We start from the raw sequence: 19,947 nt of genomic DNA, 5'->3' as shown, positions 1-19,947 counted from the left end.
CAAATTTCTTTATTCATTTTCATCTCATTTTTGGTTAACTATGTACTTATTTCTTTAACTATGCTAAGAAAAAATTCAAATTTCTCTAGGTTAGATAAATTGTTTTGATTGATTGATTGTTGCCTCTGAAACAACATGACAGTGAAATTTCTTGTCTCAGAATGGTAAGGTAGATGAGGGCATTTGTTGACTTCTGCAGACACAATATATCATGCAAACCGAAGAAATAATGAGAGGATATGAAAGAAGAATAAGAAATCATACAATTATTTAAAGTATATTGTGCAGCATTTTCGAACAAATAATTTCAAAGTAACACACACACACACACACACACACACACACACACACACACACACACACACACACACACACCATATATATTAAAATAATGAAGAAATAAATTCAAAACTCATGGAATGTAGGAATAGGATATCATGAATAAAAAGTTAATTTTTCTTATAATTATAATTTCCTATCAATCATAATTAATTTTTAAATATTGTTAATTTTGACTTTTTAAATTCAGTGTTTATTAATCTTTTATTCATTTATTCAATTCATTAATTCTTTTCATTCATTCATTCTGTTAATTAATATCCATCTGTAATTTTACAAATTTCAGTCATAATTTGAAGTAGCTTCAGGTGTTGTAAATTTTGCTATTGTGCTTCACTTGACTAGACAGAACATACAAGAAATACTTTCATTCTCCTGAATTATAAGAAATATATTTGCAACTTTACTTTTGTTGGTTTTAGTATGAAATATTCCAAAAACATCTTGACATAATTGGGTATTAATAGACACCAGTATTCCTAAGTGGTGCAAATAATATGCAATTATCTTTCATGCTAATGAAACCAAGAAAAATTGATTAGCTCTTTTATATTTAAAAAAAAGTTGTGTACAGTATATCAGTGTTTGCTTAGTTAAATATATTTCTGATGACATTGAATACCAACTCCTTTTATAGTCTGTTTTATACCTGAGATGATTACAAACCGAATATACAAAAAATAACATTTATGTATCAAACGGACAAATCTAGATATGAACATACTGTGTGCAAAATTATATTTTTTCACATGTACATGCACACAAAAATGCACCTAATTATATATGAAGGAAGACTTATTATCACAAAAATATCTTCAACAGTTTGTGTGCATTCAATCAAGCTAAATGCATACAGAAAGAAAAATTTAGATACACATATTTATATATATATATGCATGTGTGTGTGTTCACACACACACACAAGTATTGTTTGTACAGTGTACCTTCCTGCATAATTAAATGCATTATTTTAATTATTACAGCAAGGAAAATAAGATAAATTGATTCTGAGATACACAAATTGCAGCATATGAAACAATATTTATTAAACTGTAGTGAAGTTTTACTAAAGTAGTGATCTCTGCAAAAATCATAGTGGTCAGATTAGTGAAATTTGAGAATACTGTTCAATAATAAATATGAAGAACATACTCAATTTCATTGTTTACATAGCTGTAAATATATATATATATACACACACATTAACACAGGTACTTGTTTATATTTCAACAAAGATGTACTGAATCAAAATAATAAGAATTAAAAGAAAAATAACTATCCATACTTTCTATTTATCTACAGGTTAATTTTTAAGTGGCAATGATATACCAGTGAACTGAGAGCATTTAGAATATGTACATACAAATAAGGGTGGCATCACAAATTTCAAGGCACAACATTTTATTTCTGCCTTTACTTTGCTATATTCCCAGTCTAGGTATTTGGGAATAAGGTGGATAGGATGTTGTAACAGGCAACTGTGAATGTGTATGTGGGATGCTTGAAGTATTAGTATTCTGATGTGGATGAGCCACACTGTTTACAGAGTTAGCTGTGTATGGAATGGAAGCACACCATCTATGACTCAACTGATGGTCTCCCAACCGGTTGCTGTCATAAACAGAGTGGCTAAGGATGGTAGAAGGATGACAGAATGATGGAGTAGGCTGCTGATAATTATGAACAGCAGGAGGTGGATAAGCATTTGGAGTGGGCAAAGTTCTACGTGACAGCTGTGGCGATCCTCGTGGTGACCTAGAAGAAACTAAACCAGGAACAATAACCAGTGGAGAATCTATCATCTGGGAGTCCAGTAATGGATTAATTACAAGGTTTGGTTCTCCAGAAGGAACTGAAACTGGTAAATTAGGTATCGTGCCAAGATTTATTCTACATTCCAAATCAGAATTTTCAAAGTGTTTTCTACTTTCGAAACTAGGTTGCTGATTTTCAGAGATACCCAAATGGCAAAATTGCACTTGACTTCCATCTGAACTACGATCATAAAAGTTTTCAGGAGCAAAGTTTTTTGCTTCTAGTGGAGTAATTGATTTCCTAGCAATAGATGTTGGAGTGTATAGCATTCCTTGTGATGCAGATATAAGGAAAGGATTAACCGTTGCAACAGGTGAAGAAAGTGGAGATGAATATGTACTTTCATTGTAACTAGTCTTTAAGCTGTTTGGATATGAAAGCTCAAGCTGAGGAACAACTGGAGAAGACTGAGAATGTGCAAACATTTGGCAGCCAGGATCACTCATAGATAAGGAACCCATTCCTAACAATCCTGTTTTATCAGCATCTGCATTATCTGATGTAGGAACAAGTGGAAGAGTAGCACTTTCACTACGGTAGTGCCCTTTTCTGTGCATCGTAAAAACTTGTAATTCTTGTTGGTGGCGTTTAGCTAATTCCTCTCTTTCATGTTCTTGTCTGAAAATGTTCAAAATTTGAAATCAGAAGAATAATTTTTTTTAAATTACAAATAATATTTCTTTGATGTACAAATAGCCATAAATATGAAAGCCCATTTAATAAAAACACTAACATTAGATTTTTTTAAATTGCTATTATTACATGGGTATCTCCATGAAGTCCAAAGACTTATCATAAGAAGCACATACTAACCACTAATGACACAATGCACCTAAACAAAAACTCTAGCCCTCACACCCTTACAAACTACACTCTTACACACCGAGCCTCCTGTTCTCCTCCCATCCAGTCATGAATTGGAAAATTTCTTTAGTATCTACTCTGTGAAACTCCTTTAGTAATTTATAAGTTTCTAATTAGCTGTTTTTCAACTATTAGCTAAACTATGTTACCCATAATCCTTCAACTTGTACAAGTTCATTTATGCTACTCACTTCTGCCCATCAAACTCAAAGAAGCACAGATACCAAATCTGTGCACAATAGCCCAAATATGGTCGTATCAAAACCTTATAAAAGAGGGCAAACAATTTTGATATACCTGCTTGTCAGTGTTTGCTTAACATCCAAGAAATCATTGAGATATTCTGCCTATGTTTGCAATATGCCCTCTGAACTTCAACTCTCCATTTCCTATTAACTAATCAGATAAATCTCCTGCCTTTCAGATTCATGCATGTAATACATAACCTGTAGTTTTTTCATTCCAAAGCACATAATGTTAAATGATGAACTGTCAGGCTTTGTTCAAACTATGAAGTCCACTTAGATCATCCTGCATGATCTCCTTCATGAACTATTGCTCTCCCAAGTTTAACATCATCAATACTTCTCTTCAAAGCAAATTATAAGCCAATCTTTCCTCAAGAGTGGTGGTTAGGGTACTAAAGAAGTTTATTAATGAGAATCAGGAGTTCAGGAATGGGTGGACAGGAATATGATATTTTCTTAGGGGCAGCATGATTTTTTGAAGTTAGAACTAGATTACTAAGGCAAGTCCTTGCTTTAGTAATAATCTGCTTACTATTTATAAGGTTACAACTCAGTTGAATAAAGGAAATAGCTTTACAGTGATAATGTTGGACTTAGAAAAAGGGTCTTTCATTCTTGTGAATGTGATTTCATGGAGAGATTAGGAGCAGCTGATGATGGGGAAGAGAGATTGACTGTAAGTGAGCAAGAGGTGTATGGGGAGTTGAGAAAACTTGATGTTAATAAGGCTGTAGGACTTGATAATATATCACCACATATTCTGAAGGAATGTGCCAGGGAGTTGACATCTGCCTTGACATATTTTTTTAATATAAGTCTTGAACTGAAGATATCAAAGGCTGCATACTAAATTGATGGAACTGAAGATCAAGTTCCAAATGAGTGGAACTTGATCCAGTGCATTAAGTTGGAGAAGCTTGTGAGAACTAGGATTGAGAATTGGGTTGACAACAATGGTATTATCATAGATGGACAGCATGGATTTGCTGAAGGAAGGTCATGTTTTAGTGATCTACTTACTTATTACAATAAGGTGATGGCTTCCTTGGACGATACACAGTAATATACTTAGATTTTGCAAAGGCTTTTGATAGATTACCGAATGATAAGTTGATAGTCAAACTAGAGTGGATGGGGTTGGATATTAGATTAGTGCATTGGATCGAAGACTGGCTATCTAATAGGTATCAACAAGTTGTGTATGGAGGAGCAATATCCCAGAAGAGGAAAGTCACTAGTGGTGTACATCAGGGGTCTGTTTTAGGGACATTACTGTTTAACTTGTATGTTAATGATATTGGCGAAGATTTGGATGGAGATATTCAGTTTTGCAGATGATGCAAAGTTGGGATGAACTATGAAGAGTAGAGAAGATGTTATGGCCTTACAAGAAGACTTGAATAAATTGAGTGAATTGGTGTGGGAATGGGGATGTGAGTTGCAAAATGTAAGGTTTTAAAATTTGGGAAACAAAGATGGGATGTAGAATTTACGCTTGGTTGGGATATATTGTTGGAGGTGGAGGAAATAAGAGCTCTTGGGGTGATAGTGGATAAGGATCTGAGATGACACATTGTCAAAATTATGAGGACAACACAAAGACTTCTGGAATGATTAAGAGGACACTGACTTGTAGAAGTAGGGAGATTCTTGTTTCATCGTATAAGGCTTTGATTAGGCCACACATGGACTACTTGCCCAGATTTGGTCACCTGGTTTTCAGAAGGATGAAGAGATGTTGAAAAGGGTTCAGAGGTGACTGACTAAAGTAGTTTCTGACCTCTGCAATGTCGAATATGAGGAAAGATTGAGAAGATGCAATTTAGAGAGTCTGGTGGATAGGAGGAAGAGCTATGATATGATAGCTCTTCCTCCTATATGATAGAGACCTATCATATCTCCCCTATCATATATCATATCTTTGGTAAATAGTTAGTAAGGAGTTGTTATAAGATCAATGTTGGAGAGGTTCCACAGAAAACAGTGATATAGGAAATGATTTAAGGTGAAATATTCAGTTCTTTGCCAATGAAAAGTAAGAAGAATGACAGTCAATGAAGATATAGAGGCCCTGTAGGATGATTTAAATAGAGACTGGCAGCATAAGCAAAGAATAACAGTTGCCAGTTTAATATGGTCAAGTGTAAAGATATCAAAGGCTGCATACTAAACGGATGGAACTGAAGAGCATGAAACTGAAGAGGAAAAAGATTTGTCAATAATTGCGGATAGGAATTTAAATGTAGAGGGCATATTGCAGTGGGTTGCTAAAGGTGGTTGTGAGCACTTTGTCAGTGAATTACTCAAAGTAGAGGGTATGATAAGTATTGTGTGAACAACGGTTTTAGGATATGTCTCCTGTGATGAGTTTGACTCCATGGAGATGCCCAAGAAAATAATAATTTTAAATATCATTGATGCATAAGTTGAACTGCAGTGGTCCTGTGGCAAACATCAGTCACCAGCTTTCTCTTTAACTCTACCATATGGACACAGACATCCAAGTTATTCTTGGATGTTTGTGTCCATCAGCTACTCTCTTATCCATGCATTAACTTTCTGTCAATCCACATTTGCTCCAATTTATATAAAATGGTTTTATGCAGTATCTTGACAAATGGCTTTGTAAAGTTCAGCAATATCATGGTGGCTATTTTCTGTATATCCAGTCAACTATCACTTTATTGTAAAAAGTAAGTAAATTGCTGGCCTCACTGGCCAAATCAATATATTAATGATGTTTGAATGGAGCTGACAGATCTTCAGTTGTTTTCTGATGATGCAAAAATAGGCAGAGCAGTCAGGATGCTACTGATATCCTGCACTTACAGAATGATTTGAATAAGTTAGAATAGTGGGCAGTGATATTGCTATTAATTCAATGTTAGTAAGTGTAAAGTTATGCACTTTGCCATGATGAGACTTCCAATGACATATTATATTGGTAGGATTATGCTCCAAAAAACTGATGAAGCTGATGGATTCTTGGAGTTATGGTGGATAGGAATTTGAGGTGAAAAGTTCAATTTCAAAAATTGCAAATTTAACTCAAGAGGATAAACTGCAATGCTGGAAATGAACATTAACATGATATGCAATATGCATATCCTTACATATCTAAGAAATTACATTCTCGGTTTCATCCTTTATTCAAATTTAAGCAAACAAAGTTAGTGTGTGAAGTCACTTCACAACCTGGTTACTTGTATGTAGCAGCAAATGACTTCACATCAATTGCTTTAGTATCCCAAAATGCAATGCATGCATCATTATGAACATGTATAATGTTATGCATTATGGGAATGGCCACTATCTAGACTGATTGATTGTGACCTTTATTGAGTTCTCATCAGTGGGAGCCAGACCCGTGACCAAGGTTGAAGTAATGCAGAAGTTATATTTCCATATATATGTAGAAAGTTTTTCAACTTGGTTATACCGTAAATTAAAAATACCAAGAAATTATATCTTCAGTTTCATCCTTTATTCAAGTGTAACTTGGATGTGTGAATTGCATTATGGGATACATAGGCAATTGATGTGAAGTCATTAGCCTCTATATACAAGTAACCTAGTTGTGAAGTGACTTCACGCACAAACTTTCTTTGCTTAAAATTTGGATAAAGGATGAAACCGAGAATATAATTCTTGGCATCTTTAATTTGTAGTAGAACCAAGTGAAAAAAAATTTCAACATCTATCTCTAATCCAGAGTATTTTAATAATGTGTGACACCTTTTGGCTACTGGAAAAAATGTTAACATCTATTGCTAAACCAGATTATTTTAGTAATAAGGTGTGACACCTTTTGGCTACTTGTATATGGAAATATGACTTCTGCATTACTTCAACTTTGGTATCACTTTTGGGTCTGGCTTCCACTGATGAGACCTCAATAAAGGTCAAAACCAGTCTGGGTAGTGACCCTTCCCATAATGCATAACATTATACATGTCTGTAAGGATATGTGCTTTGCATCATGAGGTACTAAGGCAAGTGACGTGAAATCATTAGCCTCTATACCCGAGTTGTGAAGTGACTTCACGTGCAAACTTTGTTTGCTTACACTTGGATAAAGGATGAAACCGAGCATATAATTTCTTAGCATCTTTAATTTATAGTATAACCAAGTGGAAAAACTTTCAACATCTATGGAATGTAGATTCCATAGATGTTGAAAGTTTGAGGATAGATTGAGAGTATGTGAACTGCAGACACTGGTAAACAGGAGAAAGAGGGGGGTGATATGACGGAAGTTTTTAAACTTCTGAGGGATGCTAACAGATTATTAACTGATGAAATTTTCATTACATGAAAAGTGAAGAGATGACAAGGGAAGTTGCAAAAGGCATCCATGAAAGTTGCAAAAGGAAGTAGTGCATAAGAGATTAAGAAGTTAGTTTTTTGCATGGAGCATGAAATGCATTGCCTTGAGAGGGTGGTAAAAGTGCAAATGGTGGATGAATTTAAGAGGTACAATACAAGTGATAGACTTTGTGCAGTCTATCACTGATCTCTTATGATAAGCCTTAAACCCCATGGAGGTCATGAATATAAGAATAATAATCCCTGCTCAGATGTGCATATGTAAATATACAGTAGCTTTATTGCAACATCTTTCCATTTCAAAACAAAAAATTTCTGATATCTATGTCATTAATTTTTAGTCAAAAATAGCAAATTCTATAACATGCAAATATTTGAATAATTCTATTGATTTAAGAAAAATATTTAAATTTATTTCTCTTTCAATTACACATATTTACCTTGCTAGCAACTGTTTCAAATATTCATAATTTCCTGCATCTTCAGAATCAAAGTCTTTGCTGCTTTCTGATGTGTGAGACCCCTGTAAAATACAGTAACAATCTAGAAAACTTTAATTAATAATATTTAATTCAATTTTGCTTATACAGACAGTTCCAGATATAGGAGTTTGGCCAGACTTTGTGCAAACCTGTTTACTAAACTAAACAGGATTACATATTGAAATATTCCAGACTCATATTTGTCTCTCTTGCTCACACACACACTACTACAAGAGTGAGTGAGTGAGTGACTGGTTGGATGGCTGACAGATCAGAATATTTATCCACATTCCATGGGACCAGGAAGAAAAGTGATTTACTAAAATTTTGCATGAAGGCACTGCTTTTAGTGCAAAAACTGGTAAGAAAAATCTGAAAACTTCATATTTTTGAATTCCTTGCATTGGGTACTTGAAAACAACCATAACTTGGCATTTAGTATATTCAATATGTTCACAATATGCATATTTAATTCAATTTTGCTTATACAGATAGTTCCAGATATCATCAGAGTTGGCCAGACTTTGTGCAAACCTGTTTACTAAACTAAACAGGTTTATTATTATTATTATTAAACAAGGCCTCATGGAGTCAAAGACTCATCTGGGAGGTCCTTTTATTACACACACATCTCATCATACCATGTCTTAAACACACTCAAACTCCTTGCAGACACCACACTCTCAGGCAAGGCATTCCAATCATTCACAACGCTGCACAAAAAAAACCTGCCTCTCACTCCCCTACTCACACCCTCCTTATACAGTTTCCAGGGATGACCTCTGGTTCTCCCCTGATCTCCCACTATTCTCTGTAGAACTTCTCCACCATTGATCTTATAACAACCCCTTACCAACTTGTAGGTCTCTATCATATCTCCCCTCTTCCTCCTCTCCACCAGACTCTGCAAATTACATCTTCTCACTCTTTCCTCATACTCAAATTCCAGAGGTCAGAAACTACCTTAGTCAGTCGCCTTTGGACCCTTTCCAACATCTCTTCATCCTTCTGAAAACCCGGTGAACAAATCTGGGCACAATAGTCCATGTGTGGCCTAATCAAAGCCTTATACAATGGAACAAGAATCTCCCTTCTTCTAAACATCAGTGTCCTCCGCATCATTCCCAGAAATCTTTGTGTTGTCTTCACAATTTTGACGATGTGTCCCTTAAATTTTAGATCCCTATCCACTATCACCCCCAGATCTCTTATTTCCTCTACTTCCAACAATATATTCTCACCAAGCATAAATTCTGCATCCCATCTTTGTTTTCTAAATTTTAAAACCTTACATTTTGCAACATTGAACTCACATCCCCATTTCCGTGCCCAATCACTCAATTTATTCAAGTCTTCTTGCAAGGCCACAACATCTTCACTACTCTTTATGGTTCGTCCCAACTTTGCATCATCTGCAAACAACTGAACATCTCCATCCAAATCTTCGGCAATATCATTAATATACAAGTTAAATAGTAATGGCCCTAAAACTTTTTCCTGGATATCGCTACCCCATACACAACTTGTTGATACCTATCAGATAGCCAGTCTCCAATCCAATGCACTAATCTGATATCCAACCCCATCTGCTCTAGTTTGACTGGCAACTTATCATGAGGTACTCTATCAAAAGCTTTTGCGAAATCCAAGTATATTACTGTGTATTCTTCTCCTCTGTCCAAGGAAGCAGTCACTTTATTGTAATAAGTAAGTAGATTACTAAAACATGACCTCCCTTTAGCAAATCCATGCTGTCCATCAAAGATTATACCATTGTTGTCAACCCAACTCTGGATCCTAGTTCTCACAAGCTTCTCCAATTACATATTGAAATATTCCAGACTCATATTTGTCTCTCTTTCTCTCTCTCTCTTGCTCACACACACACACATGCTACTACAAGAGTGAGTGAGTGACTGGTTAGATGGCTGACAGATCAGAATATTTATCCACATTCCATGGGACCAGGAAGAGGAGTGATTTACTAAAATTTTGCGTGAAGGCACTGCTTTTAGTGCAAAAACTGGTAAGAAAAATCTGAAAACTTCATATTTTTGAATTCCTTGCATTGTGTACTTGAAAACAACCATAACTTGGCATTCAGTATATTCAATATGTTCACAATATGCATGCATGGCAGAATGTGAGTTGTATTTGTGGAGAGATTGAATGGGAGACAAGATTTGTAGGAATTTCGATACATTATTATACCATGAGTTGATGAATGTGAAACAGACTGAAAAAATAAAAGATGGTGTAAATGAAAGAAACAGAAATGGAACAAAAGCTAGTGAAACTGAGAGAGTGAAAGAATGCAACAATGTAGAAGCAAAAGTTAGTGATAAGGGAGTGATAGGAAGCATAAATCAGGAAACAGAAGCAAGGTGTGGCAAAAATGAGAGGTAGAGGGACTATGGGAGTGACAGAGAGTGAAATTATCAGAATGCAAGAATTGATGAAACACAAAATTGAGCAATGAAATGAGGAATATGTGGAGTGATATTAGACGTTTAGTGGAAGCTGATGAAATTGTGCAAAAATAGAATGAAAGAGAAAAAAAAGGGTAAAACAGGTAACGAGAGATTCCAGAATAGCAGTGCACAGAGATTATTAAGAAGAGTGAAAGATAACAGTATAGTGGGAAAGGTTGTCGGTGTGTTGCTGAGATATGACAATGATGAGTTATGATGGAGAGCCAAAATCATAAATGGTATGCTAGCGGAATTGTGTGAGGAGAAGGGAGTACAGTTTGTGGATGTATGGCATATGTTTGAGGGAAGAATGGAATGATACAGAAGTGGTGGATTTTGGAGTGAATGAACTGGAGAAACTGTTGTTAGATGGAAGTGCAGTGTGTGATGCAAGCAAGAGATCAGGAGAGTGGTACTGAAGAGACAGAAGTGCTTGGCAATGGAAAGAGCAGTAGTGGTACTGTGAGACATGAAGAAAGAATGGAAACTAAAGAGGAACAGGGAAACGTAGGAGCTCTGATGGACAGAGAGACATGGCATTGGGAGAGTGGAATTTGAAAGTAGCAGTGAATGTGTGTGTATGGAGGTGGTATATTGCCATGTGGGTGGAGAAGTTGAGACTGAGCAGATATATGTGGTAAGTGGTGATAATGGTGATTTGGGAAGGGCAGGTGTGGTGGGGAAATCACAACCAACGAGTGACTTGGATAGGACTGGTTATAGACCAAAAATAAATTGCTGCGTATATTTACAAATGCCAGGAGTATCAGAAATAAGGGAGATGAAATAATTTCACTGATTGAGTTTATTCACCCCAAAATTGGAATAAGTGAAACATGTTTGAATGAATGATATTGTAACAGGAATAGAAATGGAAGGATACAGTATTTTTTGCAAGGATAGAAAGGACAAGAAGGATGGAGGGGGGGGGTTCTGCTGATGATAGCAGGGGAATTATGTCCACATAAGATAGACATGAAAGAGGGGAAATAATGGCAATGGTTATGAGGAAGTGTGGTGTAAAGTGGATGTTGACAGGAAGACATATTTAGTTGGATGTTGCTACAGGCCAAGGAATGTGGAGGGTGCAGATGAAGATATGTATAAACAACTTGGATTAGTGAACAAAGGAAGGGTAATTATTATGGGTGATTTTAATTATGGTGGTATAGATGGAATGAAGAGAGAGCATGAGGAAATAAGGAAAATAAATTTCTCAAGTTCTTGAGAGATAACTATCTCAGGCAGCATGTAAAGGAGGACAAATGAAGATCTAGAGTTTTAGGTCTGATCATTTCATCAGAGGATGTAATTGTGAGTGGGGTTTTGCACTTTCCTCTAGTTGGTGAGAGTGATCACAAAATGATCGCCTGGGTTGTGGCTAGCCATATGGAGACTTCTGTGAGGAAAGGATACATGCGAAAGTACAAGGCTGGCAATTATTACAAGCTTAGGAGATGGCTTGGAGCTATAGCATGGAATGAGGAGTTGAGTGGTAAAGAAATAAATGCTGCTTGGGAAATGACAAAGAAATACATAACAGCATCAATATGTGAATGTATTCTGATGGCCAAAAGGCTGAATAAAGTAGGTGTAAAAAAAGGATGAATGAGGGACTTTAGCATGAAATATGGAAGAAGGTACTTTGGAGGCAGTACAAGATGAATGATGGTAATGGTTGATGAGTGGAATGCACTGCCCGAGTGTGTTGGGTACAGAAGTGATGAATTGCATTTGAATGGCTTTGGAGTGAATGAACTGGAGAAACTGTTGTTAGCTGGAAGTGCAGTGTGTGTGTGATACTAGCAAGAGAGCTGAAGTAAGAAATCAGGAGAGTGGTATTGAAGAGACAGAAGTGCTTGGCAATAGAAAGAGTAGTAGTAGTGTGAATGTAGACACATTGAATCAGTTTAAGGTACGATTGGATGGACATTGCATGCAATAGTATATACCTCCCATGATGAGTCTCTGACTCCATGGAGATCAGATGTTAATAATAATATTCAAAATGCTTGGGAGATGGTACTATATCATGTCATCAGCTTTTGCTATGTGTAAAGTGGAAGATCTCTAGATGTCTTGAAATCAATTTAAACTGATTTGTACTTAACACAATCCTAGATATTTATAAATGTTCCAAAGATTTTTTATTTATTTGTTTATTTTTTAGTAAATTTGCTGAATTATTATTATTTTCTTGGGCTTCTTCATAGAGTCAGACTCATGTTGGGAGGCTGCACTAACCATTATTCACACAATACCTATCATACCTCTCAAACTCATTTACCAGTCAAGCACTAACAACTCTGACAGCCTATTCCACACATTGCTAACTACACTTTTACATAATTTCCTCTTGTTTTCTCGCTTCCAGCCATGTATCGAAGAAAAAAAAAAAAAAGAAGCTTTTCCATCAATCTTATAAAACCCTTTCATAGCTTATATGTTTCTATTATATCCCTGCTTTTCCACCTAATAATTAGCCTTTGTAACACACACTTTAGTCGTTCATAGGACACGTCTCTGGATTCTCTCCACAATTTCCTTATCCTCAAGGAATCCAGGTCATCAGATCTGTGTACAGAAATTAGATGTGGCTGTATGAAAGTTTTATAAAGAAGAACAGTAACCACCCTACCCCCTGCTTGTCAGTGTGTTCTTCAGCATCCAAGTAACCTGATGAACTGTCTTTGTCTACCTGTGCAAGATGTCCTCTAATCTTTAAGTGCCTGGTGAAAGTCATCCCAAAATCCCCGTCTCATCAACATCAGCCATCTCCTTATCCACATTTATGTAACAGAGATCCATGGTATCCTGTTGAATTCTGAAATATGGCAAAGTGTAAGGTTATGCATTTTGAGGTGAAAAGATTACCAGCTGTATATCACATTGGTGGAACTGTATTCTAAGAAATTGACAAAGCCAAAGATTTGGGAGTGTTAGTGGATAGGGAAGTAAAGTTTAGGGGAACATAGCAAAAGTGGCTAAACAGTTCATCAGCTCACTTGGTTACTGAAGAATATTTTGACAAGCAGAGACAAGCAGGCTATTGTTCCTCTTTATCAAGCCTTTGACCTGAGTCTTAGTAGTCAAGACCCCCATCTTGACTACTGCATGCAAATCTGGGCACCAGGGTTTCTTGTTGATGAGGAGGTGGAGAGGATCTGGAGATGAGTGACCAAGTTGGTAGCAGGTCTATGGAATGAACCTTATGAGAACAGGTTGAAGATTTGTGGGTTACAGAAGCTGGTTGATAGGTGGAAAAGGGATGATATGATTAAAACATACAAATTACTGAAGGGTTTTTACAAGATTAATTCAGAGGAAATTTTTCAGAACAGGTGTGTTGGTGGAGAACTAGGAGCCATCCATGGAAACTGAGTAAGAGAAGGATGTTAGAACTAGGGTTTTTTGCTTGGTGAGTAGTGAATGAGTTCAAAGCAAAGTATCCAACATTTGCACAGCAAATGTTGGATAGTTCTTGACATGATGTTTAGGGCCTCCCTCGATGAGTCTAAGGACCTTGGAGTTGCTCATAATAATAATAATAATAACAGTGGCTAATTCAGCAGAGCACTGCCCATGAAACTATCTGTAGAAGAGGCACAATTCAGAAAACTGAACATCAGTGAGAGAGGAATTGAAGTGGGTATGTGCGAGAGGTATCATTAAAAATGCCAAGAGCATCAGAAATAAGAGGTGGTTTTTGTTATTGAGTTTACTTGACCAGAAATGGAATAAGTAAAACAGGGTTGGATAAGGATGATATTGTAAAAATAATCATATTAAAAATTCTGAATATTTTTACGTATTAATTATGCTTGTTAGTTTTTGTTTTCATCACAAGTGCATACACGCAGTGTCTGCACTTGTGATGTGCTCGTTATGAAAATGTTATATTAGAAGTAACATGTAAAGAAGTAAAAATATTGAAGTACTTACTAAACTGATTATTTGTGTTACTTATAAGAAAGTTTGTTGTATTTTAAAATGTTGAATTTTGTGTTTGTGAAAGACTTTCTTTTAGTGCTGATGGATACAGCGAATCAGCCATTTTATTGCAGTGCGTAGTTTCTGACTTTTGTGAAGTGCGCATGCTCCCGGAGAGAACTCGATGTGTGATTGACAGCTGACAAGGAAAGCGTTGCGTATCCAAGTTACAGTTGTAAACAAGAGAGCGTTCGGAAGTTTTTTAGAACACTTGCCGAGGAATATTCAAGTTGGAAGGAACTTGATTTTTTGTGTGCGGCAGTCAAAAGAATTTTCATAATGTATTCCGAAAAGGGAATAGTGAAAATAATAGGTTTCAAGCAGGAATAAGTAAAGAATAAAAAGGAAATCTTGAAACTGCAAGTTTTTATAAATTGGCCGGTAAATATTCAAGTTAGAAGGAACTTGATATTTTTTGTGGCAGTCGGAAGATATTTTATAGTGTATTCCGAAAAGGGAATAGTGGAAATATTAGGTTTCAAGGAGAAATAAGTAATGAATAAAAGGAAATCTTGAAACTGTAAGTTTTTAAGGTGGAATAAGTTAAGACTGTCAATTTAGTATTGTGAATGAAAGGAGAACTTGTTGCTTACATTCTAAAGTGAATGTTTTTCTTAGAGAAAATATTGATAAGGAAGTTCTATAGGTATTAAGGATGCCTGAAAGTGAAAGTTTAGAAAATATATTGATTAAGAAGATTTTTAGGTATTAAAGGTGCCTGATCTGATGAGTATTACTACTAAAAGGAAAACAGGATATAGTCAAGAAGACTTTATGTGTGTTATATTGATTGATGAAAAGGATCCTGAAAATGAAGTACAGAGCCTTATAACTTCTGGAAAAGAGCCTTAACAGAAAGAGAAAAAGACTATGAACATTTTTTTGTGATTGTGAAAGAAAAAGTGTTTAGTCTTAAGAGTAAGTTTATATTTTTAAATAAGGCCTTGGATCCATATAATCTGTAGTTATAGTTATGTATTATTACTAGAAGTGTATATATATTGTTTTAGTTTTATTAAATGTGTTTATTTTGTACTTGGTATTGAGTCAACGATTAGTTGGATTCTGAAAGAGTGAGTTAAAGTCATTGCACCAATTGGAGTGAGCTCTTTGTGCAAATATAATAACATATAGGGACACTCGGAGTCAAAAATAAAAATAATTGTTAGTAAAAGAAATTTATATAATATTTCATCACATAAGTATATAGAGAGAATAATAATATACATAAAGAGGGAAATATATATAAAATACACATTAAAAATAACAATGGCGCAGTCAACGACAGGATTGGTAATGACTAAACTATTTTAGAATCCAAAAGGTAAATCTTGACTCAAAAAAAAAAAAAAAAAATGGCTACAGAAAATAGTAATATTAGTAGTAAAGTTCCTTCAGTTAATGTTGAAGAATTTTTTAGGTTAATAAATCCAAACTTAGTAATACCGTCTTTTTCAGGTGATAGTAGTGAAAGCATAGAAACATTTTTTAGGTATGCAGAAAAAATTAAAGATTTAGGGAATTGGTCAGATTTTCACTTGTTAATTATACTTCGTAATAAATTGTTGGGAAAAGCCAAAACATTTTTGAATACATTTCCTTTACTAAGAGATACTGACAATTATGCAACCTTTAAAAGTTTGCTAATATCAGAATTTTCAAATGTAAGAGAATTAGGGCCTAACATTTGGAAGATTCAACAGTGTATCCAAGGTAATAAGGAATCTGTTTCTGAATATTATCATAGATTGTGGACCATTGCTCATGGATTTAATATTTCATCTGAAGAGAAATCCTCTTTAGAATGGTTGCTCTTTAATCAATTTAGGCTTGGCCTTAAGGATAATGTAAAAGAAACAGCATATAAGAAAAAAGTTAGAAATCTTGAACAATGTTTTGAACTTGTTAAAGAAAAGGAAGAAAGATTTAGAGATATTTTTCATTCCTCAAGCAATAAGCAAGTAAATTCTTTTCAGTATAATCAAACTCATACTCCTAGCATTGTGGGTATTGATAAAATGAGAGAAGAAAAGCTTCAAAAAAGTAAAGCTGCAAATAAAAGGAAAAAGTCTAAGGAAACTTTTGTGAATTTTACTAAGGATATTCCAGAATCTGATTCCAGGGTAAAATTACATGATTTGGAAAAATATGAGGAACTGAAAACATTTATGAGTGAAGAAATAGAAAGACAACAGAGACCCATAGTACAAGGACAGGAACTTCTGTTTAAGATGATGTCGGATTTAACATTATCCAAAAATCTTACAGATAATCAATCTTTTTCTTGTAAATCTGATGGCATTAACAGGAATAAAGCATCACATAGAAGATACATTCCAAAATGTTTTAGATGTAATAAACAGGGTCATTTTGCTAAAGATTGTTATGTTAGAGATAGATCTTGTTTTCAAAATAAGAAATCAGAGAATAAAAGTAAATCTGGAATTAGTTATTATTCCAATATTATACTGGCAAGGACAGAAATGTCAAACTATTCACTAAACATGGATAAAGCCAAAGACAGCTCTAACCATAACAGAAAGTTTGATGTAGCATTAGCTCCTTATGCTAATGAAAGTAATCCTTTGACAGTTTTACAAGGATTTATTGAAGATGTACCTTGTGATATCTTACTTGACACAGGTGCAGATATTTCACTCGTTTCTTATAGCTTATTTAACAAAATTAAATCTCTAATTCCAAATGATATTTCAGTTTTAGATGTAATAAACAGGGTCATTTTGCTAAAGATTGTTATGTTAGAGATAGATCTTGTTTTCAAAATAAGAAATTGAATTTCATATTGAAAAGAATAACATGTAAGAAAGTTTTAAAGCGAATAAAAGTTGAGCAGCTCTCAGATGTAAACTGTAGACTAAAATACAGAAATATTATTGAAAAGAAAATGAAAGAGTTTGAGAACAGGAATCAAACCTTGGAGATTCAGTGGCAAACTCTGAAGGAAACATTGATTGATTCTGCCAGAGAGGCATGTGGTGAAACTTTGTGTGCAAAGATAAAAAAATCAGAACTCCCTGGTGGACACAGGAAGTTAAAGAGGCAGTGAAGGAAAAGAAGAAGAAAGCATATCAAAAGTTCCTGGCAAATAAGTCAGCTTTTACTCTTACAGAATACAGAGACAAATGTAAGAAAGCTAAACAGTGTGTAAAACTAGCTAAACAAAAGTCATGGGAGGACTTTGCCAAGAATATAGAAAATAAATATCAAGAAGGTGGCAAAATATTCTGGAGGTTGTTGAAGAAGCTTAGGAATGGAGGAAAGAGTGCTGTAAAAGGAATTAGAGATGATAAAGGTGAAATGAAAACAGGAGAAAAAGATATCCTTGAAGTATGGAGTAATTACTTTGAAAAACTGCTAAATGAAATAAGCAGTGATGACAGCACAGTGATAAAAAACACTGACCAGGCATGCAGTCAGGAATATATATATCCATATTTGAAGTAGAAAAAGCCATCAAAGGCTTGAAATGTGGAAAGGCAGCAGGAGTAGATGATATTCGACCAGAAATGCTGAAGTATGGTGGTATAAGAGTCTTACAGTGGCTGCACTGCATAGTTCAGAAAGCCTGGACAGAGGGACGAATTCCCGATGATTGGAGTAGAGCTCTCATAGTACCCATATATAAAAAGGGAAATAAAACTGAATGTGAGAATTACAGAGGTATTTCCCTACTGAGTGTTCCTGGCAAGATCTATGCAAGTATACTTGAGAAACGGTTGAGAAGAATTGTGGAAGAAAAGCTTGGTGAAGAACAAGCTGGATTCAGGCCAAATAGAGGCTGTCAGGATCAGATCTTCACTTTACGACAAATAGTCGAGAAAGCATGGGAATATAACAAAGATCTGTATTTAAGTTTTGTCGATTTGGAAAAGGCATATGACAAGGTGCCAAGAGAGAAGCTATTCAATATGCTGCAGTTATATGGTGTCAATGGGGCATTATATCAAGCAATACTTAGTCTTTATTTGAGTTGTGAGTCAGCAGTTAGAATTGAAGGAAGTACAGGAAGATGGTTTAATGTTAAATCTGGTGTGAGACAAGGATGTACATTATCCCCTCTGTTATTCATTATCTATATGGATCACATTATGAAGGAATGTGGTATTAAACCTGATATCAAAATTGGAGATGTTAATGTCAGCTCTTTGCTTTATGCGGATGATGTTATACTTCTAAATAAATCCGCTACAAGTCTGCAAGATTCTCTGACTAAATTGAATAGCTGTTGTAATAGATATGGTATGAAGGTCAGCAATAAAAAGACAAAGACAATGAAAATAGGCAGAATCATTGAAAATGTCAACTGTGTTGTGAATGGAGAACCTGTGGAACAAGTAAAACATTTCAGCTACTTAGGCACAATTTTTACTGAAGATGGTAAACTAAATATAGAAATAGACAACAGAATCAGCAAAGCTGGTATCGTGGGAAGTCAATTGAATAAATTCATATGGAATAAGAAAGAAATTAGTCGGAAGACTAAATTAGCTGTATACAAGACTGTGTTCAAACCAATTTTAACTTATGGATCTGAGAGCTGGGTCAGAAGTAAAACACTTGACCAAAGACTAGAGACCGCAGATATGAGAGTCCTGAGAAAGATTAGAGGCGTGAACAGATGGCATCAATGGCAATATCATATTAAAAATGAGGATATTAGGAAAGAACTTGACATTGTCAGCATCCAGGAATGCGTTAGCAGAGCTAATCTCAGATGGTATGGTCACTTAAATAGAATAGGAGAGAAAAGATTAGCAAAACAAGTGTTCTCTGCCAGGTTGGCAGGAAAACGACCCAGAGGAAGACCAAGATATAGGTGGATTGATACGGTACAAAGTGCCTTAGACGATAGAAATATAAGATCTGATAATGTTGGAGTCTTGACAAGTAACAGACTGATTTGGAGGAAAATTGTAGATAGGAAGTTAGTAATGATGTAATTTTTTCATGTAGTACTGTCATATCCTGTACACCCCTTGAGGGTACATGGCAGGAATTTGATGATGATGATGATGATGATGATGATGATGATTTCAGTTTTAAGCAATCCAATTAAGTTAAAAGGAATATTTGAATCTGAAATTTCAGCTTATAAGCAAATCAATGTCTTTATTTCAATTCCTTGCTTTCCATTAAAATTGATGAAAAGGATCCTGAAAATGAAGTACAGAGCCTTATAACTTCTGGAAAAGAGCCTTAACAGAAAGAGAAAAAGACTATGAACATTTTTTTGTGATTGTGAAAGAAAAAGTGTTTAGTCTTAAGAGTAAGTTTATATTTTTAAATAAGGCCTTGGATCCATATAATCTGTAGTTATAGTTATGTATTATTACTAGAAGTGTATATATATTGTTTTAGTTTTATTAAATGTGTTTATTTTGTACTTGGTAT

The 19,947-nt window shown here is 35.0% G+C and overlaps 1 protein-coding gene across 5 annotated transcripts in view; it reads right to left on the bottom strand.

The window, feature by feature from the left end:
* Positions 1-924: 924 nt before the first annotated feature.
* The window catches only part of LOC150101835 (uncharacterized), a 574,375-nt gene continuing 555,352 nt past the window's right edge, over positions 925-19,947 (bottom strand). For all 5 annotated transcript variants that reach the window (XM_090400439.1, XM_090400440.1, XM_090400442.1 and 2 more), the window contains 2 exons: positions 8,033-8,115; positions 925-2,772 (listed from right to left, as the gene is read on the bottom strand). In XM_090400439.1, coding sequence (XP_090256565.1) covers positions 1,761-2,772; positions 8,033-8,115 — 1,095 coding nt within the window. In that variant the 3' untranslated portion in view covers positions 925-1,760. The remainder of the gene's footprint in view (positions 2,773-8,032; positions 8,116-19,947) is intronic.

This window comes from Typopeltis vanoorti, chromosome 11 (genome assembly GCF_054136105.1).
Source record: "Typopeltis vanoorti isolate ZY-2024b chromosome 11, IOZ_Tvanoo_1.0, whole genome shotgun sequence".
Classification (NCBI taxonomy): Eukaryota; Metazoa; Arthropoda; class Arachnida; order Uropygi; family Thelyphonidae; genus Typopeltis; species Typopeltis vanoorti.
This window is presented reverse-complemented; position numbering and strand designations above follow the sequence as displayed.